The sequence below is a fragment of the Gossypium arboreum genome, chromosome 11 (genome assembly GCF_025698485.1).
Source record: "Gossypium arboreum isolate Shixiya-1 chromosome 11, ASM2569848v2, whole genome shotgun sequence".
In the NCBI taxonomy this organism is placed as follows: Eukaryota; Viridiplantae; Streptophyta; class Magnoliopsida; order Malvales; family Malvaceae; genus Gossypium; species Gossypium arboreum.
In genome coordinates, this window is record NC_069080.1 from 15,697,410 (window position 1) to 15,709,716 (window position 12,307).

General features: G+C 30.4%; 1 protein-coding gene across 4 annotated transcripts; it reads left to right on the plus strand.

The window, feature by feature from the left end:
• Nucleotides 1-4,883: 4,883 nt before the first annotated feature.
• On the plus strand, nucleotides 4,884-10,355 carry LOC108488523 (uncharacterized). 4 transcript variants are annotated; one of them, XM_053021904.1, is made up of 14 exons: nucleotides 4,884-5,580; nucleotides 5,953-6,127; nucleotides 6,262-6,345; nucleotides 6,422-6,663; nucleotides 6,750-6,969; nucleotides 7,315-7,394; nucleotides 7,712-7,796; nucleotides 8,145-8,276; nucleotides 8,373-8,486; nucleotides 8,587-8,634; nucleotides 9,014-9,098; nucleotides 9,627-9,683; nucleotides 9,810-9,971; nucleotides 10,071-10,355. In XM_053021904.1, the coding sequence occupies exons 1-13, from the start codon at nucleotides 5,354-5,356 to the stop codon at nucleotides 9,932-9,934; spliced, it is 1,674 nt and encodes a 557-aa protein (XP_052877864.1). In that variant the 5' UTR covers nucleotides 4,884-5,353; the 3' UTR covers nucleotides 9,935-9,971; nucleotides 10,071-10,355. The 4 variants fall into 4 exon arrangements, with proteins under 4 accessions (XP_052877864.1, XP_017648291.1, XP_052877863.1 ...); XM_053021903.1 differs by having other exon boundaries at nucleotides 4,885-5,580; nucleotides 10,080-10,355; XM_017792802.2 differs by having other exon boundaries at nucleotides 9,810-10,355.
• Nucleotides 10,356-12,307: the final 1,952 nt, after the last annotated feature.

Consider the following 12,307-nt stretch of genomic DNA (forward strand, 5'->3'; position numbering starts at 1 on the left):
TATTTTTATTAATATAGTATTATTTTTTATATTGTTATTATTATTAGCACGTATATTATTATTATTAATGTATCATTGTTATTTTCTATTTTATTATTACTTTTATTACTATTGTTTCTATTATTATTATTTTCATTACTCTCATTATTATTATCTTTATTTTCTATTATCATTAATATGTCGTTTGTTTATTATTATTATTATTTTTAACACTATTATCATCATTATATTTATTCTTTTAATATTATTATCATTATATTTATTATTATTACTATTATTTTTATTATCCATCCTATTTTAAACTATTTCATTTAATATTTTGTTGTACATGTGTTTATTTATCCACTCCCAATTTAAATTAAATTTCCATTCGAATTTTCTTTGTTATTCCATTTTTATCTCTATATTATTTTATTTATTATTATTTTTGCTGGATTTTTCAAGTAAAGACAATATTCGATACTTGAAAATTCGAAAAATCGTCTTAATGTCTTTGGGTTTTGGCTTTTCGTTTAATCTAAGTAATCGATTATCCTTTTAAATTAAAATACATGAGTTTTAAATAAAATAAAGGCAATATTTTGTATTTAGAACTTCGAGTAGTTGTGCCCTAATGTACTGAGTTTCGATTTTCCGTTTGATCTAAATATCCTAATATCCTTTTTAAAATTTAAATATATGAGTTGTAAATGAAATAGAAGGCAAGCTCATACTCGAGGGTCAGGGTGTTGTGTCTTACATTTTACCTTGGGATGAAACGGTTCTTGACATACGTTTTAATTCATCCAAATACTTTAAAAAAACATTAACACTAAGAGGGATCGTATTTTACACTCTTATCGAATTTTTAATTTTCGACATTAAGACACTAAATAATCAATTAGGTACCAAATTTCGGCGTGACGAGGGTGATAACCCTTCCTCGCACGTAATTGACTCCCGAACCCGTTTTTCCAATTTTAGCAGACCAAAATCGTTGTTTTGATAAATCAATATGTTTATTGAAAAACGACCACATTTTGAGGTGACCCGATCACACCTCATCAAAAAAGATCGGTGGCGACTCCAAACTTTCGTTTTAAAAATTTGATTCCCGTTTTTCAAAAAAAATGTTTTCGACATTTGGTATATAAATATTACCCCCTTTTGAAATTTTAATCAAAATACATTTGGTATATAAATTTATTAGATTTATATTTTCTTTGTTACGTTAATATCTAATATGAGTTATATATTTAAATTATATTTTAAAATAAAATAATTAATTAAAATTAAAAATAACATTTCTTAAAATAATACAAATATGTTAATATCTAATTACAGATAATTAATGGTTATATTTAAATATTAAAAATACAGTTTATATATTATTATTAAATTTTATAAATAATTCATATTAATTACTTACAAATATTTAAAATTTATATTTCATATATTAAAATATTAACAACAAGTTATAATAAATTATTTTTATAGGCTTAAGGGTACAAAAACTCTCAAACTTAAAAAAAAAAACAATTAAGCCTTTGCTTTTTTTTTTCACTTATTTAGGTACTTGAACTTTCAAAATACATAAAAAGAGCCTCAAACTTTTTTAAAAAGCCATTAAACCCGTGCTTTTATTAAAAATTATGAAATATTAAAATATTAAAATTATAAAAATTATAAAAGCGTAAAAAATTATAAAATATATAAAGATTTTTATAAAGTCGTAAGAAAATTATACAAAATATAAAGAAATATAAATTTTACAAAAAAATTAAAAAATTATCGTATCAAAAGAAGCATTTTATAATTTTTCTATAACTTTTATTGATTTTTATTTTTTTATCATTTTTCGCCATGTCAGAGCTACGCTATGACATGTGATGATTTTAATTGAAAAAATTAGGGTCGTTAATTTTTATGTTTTTATAAAATTTTACAATTTTTTTTATTTTTTACAATTTTATAAAAATTCTAATTTTAATAATTTTAAAATTTTTATTAAAATTTAATAATTTTTCTAAAATTTATCATTTTTATAAATTTTTTCTAATTTTAAGAAGAGCATGTGTAACTGCTTTTTAAAAAATTTAAGGATATTTTGATGCATTTTGAAAGATCAAGTACCAATTAAGTGAAAAAAAAAAGGCAGGGGCTTAATTGATTTTTTGAAGAAGTGTGAGGGCCTTTTTGATGCATTTTGAAAGTTCAAGTGATCAATTGAGTGCAAAAAAAAAGATAAAGAAAAAAGGAGGGGCTTAATTTTTTTTTATTATTATTTAAGTTTGAGGGCTTTTTACACCCTTAAGCCTTTTTTATAGTATTACTAAAATATCATAATATTAATTAATTTGAACAATATTTAAATGCATATTTGTTATTTTATAATATCACGTCTAAAATAAATATTTTATTTCTTAAAAATACTTTTTGACAGCAATACTAAACTAATAATATTAATCTTAAATCAAAATTTTTAAAAGTACTTTTCAAAAGTACTTTTTCATCACACTTTTAAAAGTAATGCTAAACTAGCTCTTAGTGCATTTACTTTTCAGATTTTAAAATTTAGGTCTAACTATTAATAAGTAATTTTTGTTAAATTTGTTAGTTTAAAATATAATTTTAACAATATCAATAGTAAAATTCGAATTTTGAAAATTGAAAAATAGAAAGACCAAATTTTAAATTCATGAAGAGTAGAATGGTTTATATCCTATTTTAACCTTTCTCAAAACTTGAAATTGAAGTTCTGCTGGATAAGGTTACAATTGAGATTGATAATGTTGCGAGGATGGATTTACTCGGTTTCTTTTAGGAGGAATGCAAGCGGGTAGTGAATGCTGTTGTTTGTTGTGATATTTACATTCTCCAGCCCAACTGAGCTCCAAAATGAGAAATTACATTTCTTTCTACTACAATAATTGAAACTTGACTTCTCTATTTTTACATTGGCTCTCTCATCATTGCAGACCACAACGTTGATGTTCTTGTGTTGTTCAAGTACTCTCATTCATCATTGCCTTATCATTTCCTTCTATCTTACCATGTACAAATGGAGATGAAAATTTCCAAGTTCCTGAATTCCCTATACTGTCCAACCAGATTGTTTTAGGATGCATGCTAATGTTATAAATTCCCAAAATGTGGTGCCTTCAAGTTGATGCCATAATAAAACTTAGAACATAGCCTTTACACCCATCAATCTTTGAAGCCTCCTTAGAAGTGTAAACCAAGCCATACTTGCCGCTGTAGGCTCATTTCCCATTGGAAGATCGATTCCATTATCTTGTGCATTATCCTAAAATCCCACTAATCAGTTACTAGAATACTTGTAAGGATGCCTGTAAAAAAGAGAGAGAAAGAAAAAGACAGCTCTCGTTTGGGTCTCCAAACTGTTAGTTGCAGTATATTTTTTTTTGTAGCAAAGCAAGGCTTCTACAACTACTCAACCATCTCATCAACAACAGCAACACTTCCCACTTACAAGCTAATGTCCAGATCACATTATTGTCCATGTCAACTTCCTCCTTCTTGCCAGCATCTAAAATGGGACCAGGTGTTGCTAACAACTATAACACGTTAAAATCATTACAAAAGGTAATCAACCTTACCTTATCACCTAAACAAAACCCTGTTATTTCCCTTCAATATCTTGCTTTGCTGTTTTCTTTCTTTTGACAGTTTTAGGTATATCCTAGAATGAATGGAATAAAATAAGAAGAGGAAAGAAGGTGGTGCAACGTCTATGGGAAAAAAAGTGAGAAGATGGTTGGGTTGTGCAATGTTAGATGTCCTTATTGCAAGAACCCTAACCCAATCGATATCCCTCATGGCCCCTGGCCGTCGGTTGGCTGTCTCTGCCTTTCTTCCCACTCCATCCAAAAAAAAAAAAAAAAAAATCAAATACCATATTATATAAAAAATGATAATATTAAATCACGTCAGTGAAATACTTAAAATTAACACAAAATTGATTAAAAACCCTTCCTCTTACAAAATATATTTTTAGGCATAATTATTAAAATTTGAACTTAATATTTACATATCTTTTGTCAAATTAACGTTTATTTTTAGTCAAATTTAATTACTAATCTTAAAAAGAGTCAAATTGATGGCTTTTAAAATTAAAATATTAACTAAAATATTAAAATTTTAAACATGCTAACCGGATTGCAATTCATGTTAGCTTGAAGTGTTATATTTTATAATTTATAATTTTTATTGTTTGAATTTTTTCATAAAATTTAAATTATTTGTTAATGTGATATATAAGATAAATAGTGACATGTTTGCATAAAGTATATCGTGGATTATCGTACGGGTTACCACACCAATATCGCTAAAAAGTATTACATTAGTCAACATTTCCATTAAAAACTATTTGACTATTTTTGAAATGGCTAAATTTAGTCAAAAAAGAGTAAATACCCTTTGGACAAAAATATATAAATATTGAAAGTTAAATTTATCAGTATATTTTTTATGCAATGCCTCTTTCTATCAATAATCTTTTCTAATCTTTAAATCAAAAAAATACACATTTAAGTATATTTAAACTCTCTTAACTGTAGCAATAATAATTATGCTAATTGAATTAAAACTTAACAGTAAAAATATTAAAACATATATGTGAAATGAGAAATATATTTTAAAAATATAGTGAAAAGAAAAAAAATTATATATATAAAACAGCTTTTAAAACAGACATTACAAATAGAGAAAATTATATAATATCAATTTTATTAGCCTAATAATTTAAATAAAAATTTTAAATAGTTAAATAATTAAATATTAATTTTTAATTAATTAACCAAAACAAAACCTTATTTTAGTCTAATGAGTAATGGTGAAATTTAAAAAAAAAAAAGCCTGAAATTTATTCGCGATATGAATAATTGAAAAGAAAAAGGCTGAAAAACGTATATAAAATGGAAGAGAGAGGTGTGCGATCAAAATACAAATACGAGAATAACGCGCGCGACAAGAAAAACTTTTCTTCCTTGTCTATCTTCTAACAAATTTCTTTTTCTCTTTCATTTTTCTCATTCCCATTTTATTTTCGAGAACAATAATAATCATATTAATAATTTAAAAAAAAAACGCTGTTCATATTAATAATTAAAAAAAAAAAAAAAAACGCTGAGAAATAGCCGGGAGAGCTTTTTGCGGATCGTGTTGTCTCACGCAAACAACGCTGTAGCGCGAATTTCTTTGCTTACTTGGCTTTTATTTTGTTTCTCTTTTTTTTTAAAAAAAAATTGAGAATCTGTTTTTTTTAAAATGTGATTGTTAATATTTATATGTTATTGAAATGAAGAATGCGAGGGAATTTGTTTAGGTGAGATTTGATATTTGATTAGAGAAAATGGATTCAGCAAGGAATTGGCTTTCGAAGCTACAACAGAAGGATAAGGTGAGGGCTTTGCGAAGGAATGAGGCGACGTCCAACGTTGAAGGCGGAGGGAATGACGAAGCCAATACGGACGAAGAAGCTCTCTCCAAAATCACCAAACAAAAGGCCGCCGCTGCCAAGCAGTATATTGAGAATCATTACAGAGAACAAATGAAGAATCTTCAAGAAAGAAGAGAGCGGTATGGCTTCCTTCCTCCCTTTATCTTCCTAATCTTATGCTTAACTATCTTTCATTTCTCAATAAAAATTAATTATATCGAGAACCGGAGATTTAATGAATTTGAACTAGTTTCACAAATTGAGGAATTCTCTCATGATTTTTAAAAGAAGTATGAAAAAGATAATATGAAGGTCAAGAGCCAAGACGTAGTAATTAATGCTTTGAATTATTTTTGAAGACTACTCTACCTTTTAATTGTTAGTTAAAGTCAAACCAATCACGGCTGAGCTGGTTCAGGGATTATAATAAATTGGAGTGGATTTTCAATGATACTCTTGACATTGGGCAGTCGTTTAAGGAAATTCATTTTTAATAATCCTGTTTTTGATAGACGAATAATCCTAGAACAGAAACTGGCGGAAGCTGACGTCTCTGAGGAAGATCAAACTAACTTACTGAAGTACTTGGAGAAAAAAGAAACTGAATACATGCGTCGTCAAAGGCATAAAATGGGTGTTGATGACTTTGAATTATTAACTATGATTGGCAAGGGTGCGTTTGGAGAGGTATACTTTTACATAATGTCACCTGTCATATATCTTGTTCTATACTTACCTTATGCGAGGGAGTGCCTATACATAGACTACTCAGTTTCCTTTTTCTCCAAATTTTATTAGTTAAAATTGCGCTTATGGTGTAGGTTAGAGTTTGTAGGGAACAGACTACAGGCCAAGTATATGCTATGAAGAAGCTTAAGAAATCAGAAATGCTTCGAAGAGGCCAGGTATTCATTTATTGTGCCATGTGGTATTCTTGAAGTTTTGTAGACTATGTCATTTTGGATGTTTTCTTTAATTTAGGTTGAGCATGTGAAAGCTGAAAGGAACCTTCTTGCTGAAGTTGACAGCAATTGTATTGTCAAACTCTACTGTTCTTTCCAAGATGAGGACTACCTTTATCTTATAATGGAATACCTTCCTGGTGGAGATATGATGACATTACTTATGAGAAAGGATATCTTGACTGAAGATGAAGCTAGATTTTATGTTGCAGAGACAGTTTTGGCTATTGAATCTATCCACAAACACAATTATATTCATAGGTTAGTATAAAAACAAAACAAACTGTGAAGGTGTTTTTTTCTTTTGTTATGGCGTAGGCTAACCTTTGGAATGCTGAATGTTGCAGGGATATCAAGCCTGACAACTTGCTACTAGATAGACATGGACACTTGAGATTGTCGGATTTTGGACTATGTAAACCCTTAGATTGCAGTACCATCCAAGAAAATGATTTTATTGTAGGAGGCAACAGTAATGAGAGTGGGGAAAGTGATGAACGCCCAGCAGCACTGAAGCGAACACAGCAAGAGCAACTAGAGCACTGGCAAAAGAACCGGAGAACACTTGTGAGTTCTCAGCCATTATGTCTCAACTTCCCTTTATCCCACTACATTCTTATTCTATTAGTGGTTCACTAAATTAAATTCATATATTGGAGGCTCTGAGCTATGTTGCCCTTGTTCGGTGAATTGATGATGGTCTCACCTATGCATCTTTTCATTTGTGGAATCACTAAATGAAATGTATCGGACCCTGCATTGCTTTTCTGTTCATGATATATGTAAATAGAATTGTTTCTGTTTGCATGTGTTTTTGTGTGCATCTTAAAAAGTTATGGTCTGAGCCTTTGGAAGAATTCAGCAGTGACCATTAGATGATTCTTTTTTCTGGTCAAATACTTGGATTTGCAGGCTTATTCTACCGTTGGTACTCCGGACTATATTGCTCCAGAAGTCCTCTTGAAGAAAGGTTATGCAATGGAATGTGATTGGTTAGTATTATGCATTTTGAAAAGAAATTCCATCTTGTTTCACATACCAATATCCTTTTGGTATCTCTAACATGGCAATTGAAATTGTAACTTTTTAATTTAGAAACGAACTGGTTATGCCTGGTTGCAGGTTAGAGAACGTATCACTTTTAACTATTTTATATAGAATGCTGACTTCATTTTGAAAGATTAGCTTCAATATCTCAATGAGAATTGGTCAATTAAAGTGGCATTATCCTCTAATGATGTCTAGAATGCCTTAATTTCTTGCACAGACATTACAATAGATTGTTGTGACTGATTACTTTTTTGCATAGGTGGTCGCTTGGTGCTATCATGTTTGAAATGCTCATCGGATATCCACCTTTTTATTCAGATGATCCGATGTCAACTTGTAGGAAGGTAAGCTGAGAAATATTACCAATCAATGTTATGTACTTTTTCTTTTTCTCATTTGCTGCTTTAGTCTAGATCTAGCTCATGTTACTCTGTTAATAGGTCCTGATTTTGCTGAGGCTGGAATATGAAAAGAAACTGTCATAGTCCAGAAATATAATATATACACTTTCTTCCATAGATTTTTCTTGTTTTATGAATTTTTTTTAGGAAAGCGGATTCTGGTATAATTCTTTTTCAGTGGCATAACAGTCATCTATTGCAATAAAATGATTGAAGGGATGTAGGAAAAGGAGGATATAAAGAAGTAGTTCTATTTGTCTAATATTGTCACATTTTTTATTCCTGGCATAGATAGTAAACTGGAAAACTCATCTGAAGTTTCCTGAAGAGGCAAAATTATCTGCAGAGGCAACAGATCTAATTAGCAAACTCTTGTGTGATGTCAGCCACAGACTAGGATCAAAAGGGGCAGGTGAAATTAAGGTGTTGTTTGACGTTTTCTATTCTAGATTCTTGGATATGTTCCTTACACTTGTTTCCAGATAAAGGAGGCTATCTTGCTTCTTTTTTCTTCTCTAGGAACATCCATGGTTTCAAGGTGTGGATTGGGATAGAATATATGAAATGGAGGCTGCATTTATTCCTGAGGTTAATAATGAGCTTGATACTCAAAATTTTGAAAAGTTTGACGAGGTACTGATTCTTATTTTTCGGATTTGGCTGTGCAAATTATGTTGCAATTTTATTGCATTCATGATGCTAGTGTTCTGTTTGCTTATTTTTCATTGTGCAGTCCGACGATCAGTGTCCTAGGCCATCAAAATCTGGTCCATGGAGAAAAGTAAGCTTTCTAGTGCCTTTTGTATTTATTAGAGTCATCTACCTATAGCATTTCAATCTACTGCTAGCAGATGACAAAGTTGTCATTGTTTTCTTTGGCTCTTTACTGTAGAATTCTGTAGTTGGATACTATTTTATGTTGTATTATTGTTATTATTATTCATTTTTGTGTCAGGATGGTTTTTGCCTGTGTGCACTGTTTGATTGCTAATCAGTCAAAGAAATCTTTTTATTGTAAATTATAATTTCAGGGAGTCCTCCATACAAGTGCATTTCATGATTTTGTGCTCCCTAATTCTAAAATAAAATGGCAGAATGTTTCATTCTTTTATTCATGACTTACATTACTGTTTTTTCTTCACCATCCCTCTGTGCCACAGATGCTTTCATCCAAGGACGTAAATTTTGTGGGATACACATACAAAAACTTTGAAATTGTCAATGATTTTCAAGTGCCTGGAATGGGTATTCTTCTTTCTCCACGTTATTATGGAATTATGTACATAGATAACCAGGGTATTTGTTCCAGAATCATGTGCAGGAATTCTTGTCTGACAAATATTTCAAGATGCTTAAGCTTCGTATTATTATTATGCCATCTGATGGTGCATCTCAACGTTATTGCTTTACTCTGCTGCGTCTGGAACATAATTGTTTTAGTAATTTGCACTTAAAATTTATCTTCAATCACAGAAATTAAGGGTTATTCATTAGATTCTTTTGGAGTGTGACTGCATAGCGAACCCATATTTATCATATTGCTATAATATCATTGAGGTCAAATGCTGAATGCCGAATTCCCAACATAACTGGAAAGTACAGCATGATCTTTCTAGTCTGTTTTTGATGAACAGAAAAATATCTAGTCCGCTTTTTACTTATTGCTGGCATTACATAATATCTCCTTGTTCTTGTGATACAAGATTTCTAATGATTTTCAGTATTTTGACTTTGGAAATTACCTCTATAAGTTGGCATTTTCTCTCTTTTTAGCCGAGTTGAAGAAGAAGAGCTCCAAATCAAGTCGGCCGTCAGTTAAGACACTTTTTGGTATTTTTTCTTTTTTCCTTACTATACTTAATATGTTGTTGGTATTTCTTTCTACATCTCCGGACATATACCACACTGCCGACATACTTAACATATTCAATTTTTCTATCTGATTACTCCACACAGACAGTGAGGCAGACGCATCTGATGCTTCAGACTCAACACCTGGTGCACAGCCTGTTCAAGGGAGCTTTTTGAATCTCTTGCCTCCAGAACTGGAAGCCACTGAAAAGCAGTGTGGATCCCAGTAACTCACCCCTTCTGTTAGAACTGTTAGATCTTAGAAAGGCAAGTTGGCTTAGGCAACTGCATTCTGGTACCAAAATAGCAATTTTCCATGCTGTCTTTTGCGTTTGGATATATTGGTGGCTAAAGCTCTATCTGCAGGAACTTCAGGTTTAATTCACCTCTTAAGGTCTAGATACCAAGGAAAGCTATTGCTGATCAAAGTTGCTTTTTCATTTTCATAAAGATCAAAACAAACAGGAGAATTGAAAAGGAAAAAGAAAAGAGCGAGTAATTGTTAATAATAGTAGGTGCAAAATATTTTTATTTTTTTTCTTTATTAGTGGTAAAAGCAGCAAAAATGTTGTACAGAAACAGTCTTAAAGTCATATCATTCCATCATGTATACATCCTTTACTTGCAATGTGTTAATTATTTACCCGCCAAGTTAGATACTGACTCTGCTTTCTGTTCTTTTCTATTATTTCTTTATGTGTAAAATGTTTTGCATGCCTTGGGAGATGGTTTGGATTGGGTTAGCTTAGACGTGCAGCCACCCTCTCGCACTTCTTCAAGAGATGTAATTGCTTGCTTCCATACTTATACCAACGCCAGGACCAGCTGTGAGTATATACACAACTTTGCCCCTTTACGAAGTTTTTTTTGGATGGAAGCTGCGGTGAAAATGGAGGGAATGATAGATAGTTAATTAGGTTAGGCGAGTGAGGTTTAAGCTAATAATGCTTCTTTTGGAGTGTTCTCTCGGTTGACAATCTTGAAGAAGCTCATAGAATATTTGCTTGAACTGATCTAGTGGCTTCTCCTTATGTGCTCTTTCTAGTGCTGAAAGTGTTGCATATTCTGCTAATGCCATGTCTAGTAGGCTATTAAGTCTTATTTAGGGATTTACAGTCTTCTTTGATGTTCTGTCTGCCTTCCGTCTCTCTCTCTCCCTTTATCAAATTCGCTCACTTTTTTTCTCCACCAAGCTATCCGTGAGTCATTTTGTTGACTCAAGAGGGTTCATAGACCTTGAATATCATGCAAGGCTTTCAATGTCCTGCCCTATATGATGAAGACGTTGAGGTTTTTGAATAATTGGATCAAGTCTCTCATTGGTTGAGCAAGATCTCTCCCACGGTGGATCATTGTCGGACTCCACTATTATTCCACCATGTTTGATTCACTTGTGGGGGCATAATCTGCCGGCCGATGACTTTCTGTATGGGTAAACCAACAATACACTGGAAATTGTTGCAGCCTTGCAGGCCCTGCAAGATGATAATATTGTAGTTAAAATATTCTTTTTGTGGAAACCATTTATATTTGTTATGGAAGAACATCAAAATTCTATTCACTATACTAAAAAAATCCCTTAAATTTACTTCTTTATACCAGAATTTTTTTTTAAAAAAAAAATCCAACCATAAGTCATAATTAACAATATTGTCTAAAGGTTGATTATAGTAAGTAAAATCTAATCAAATAATTCACTGTAAAATTCCAATAAACTTGAAAACTTCAGCTGTTCCTTTTTATTCCAGGAATTAGCTAAATACTGGATATAAAAATATTGGAACAGCACATGTCATCTGCTTCTCAATTATTGATCCAGGCAGCTTAGGATTTGTCTCTTGGTCTGACTGTGAAACGTGTCGGATTAAATAGACGAAAGGGAGGCCCAGTCTCGGTGAATTATAGGTCTGAAGAAAGGTACAATACAAGACAATGAAGCATTTATAACTATAATTATAGTAGTAATTAATTTTTGGATTAGTGTTTCTGTTTGGTATAGTGATATATTGATGTTATTTGTGGAATTTAAAAATTTTATTAATAATATATTAAGTAATTTTAAAAAAATAAAAACAACTCCTGAATCGATACACTAGCCTTAATGATTAAATGAATATAATATAAAATTATATCAAACACAATCAAAAACATATTTAATGTTTGAGAAATTAAGAGAAAATATTGGGCTTACGCTTTCAATTGCCATAGTCGTACAAATATATATGATTACATATTAGAGTTTATCATTTGTTATTTATATCGTCCACAATAATTTTTTGTATAAAATATATAGTTTCTAGTATCTAACCAAAATAATCTCATGTCAAATTTATAATTATAAATAGCTATAAATTTGTGACTTTCAAATTTTGATTAAGAAAACTTGAGAATTTAAATATCGACAACCCTATTAAATCTATACATAAATTTAATTTTATGATATGATATATGAATTTCTATTTTAGTTCAAATTTCAAAAAAGTTATAACCTACATTACAAAATTTTAAGATTACTTTTTAAGTATACTAACCATTATTTTTTAAGATTACCTTTTAAGTATACCAACAATTATATTTAAAGGATAATTGGGTTTATTTAATAA

Coding starts and splice junctions, on each gene's coding strand:
- LOC108488523 (XM_017792802.2), top strand. CDS start 5,354: ATGGATTCAGCAAGGAATTGGCTTTCGAAGCTACAACAGAAGGATAAG. Junction 8,487..8,586: donor ATTTTGAAAAGTTTGACGAG/GTACTGATTCTT, acceptor TTCATTGTGCAG/TCCGACGATCAGTGTCCTAG. Junction 8,635..9,013: donor AATCTGGTCCATGGAGAAAA/GTAAGCTTTCTA, acceptor TCTGTGCCACAG/ATGCTTTCATCCAAGGACGT.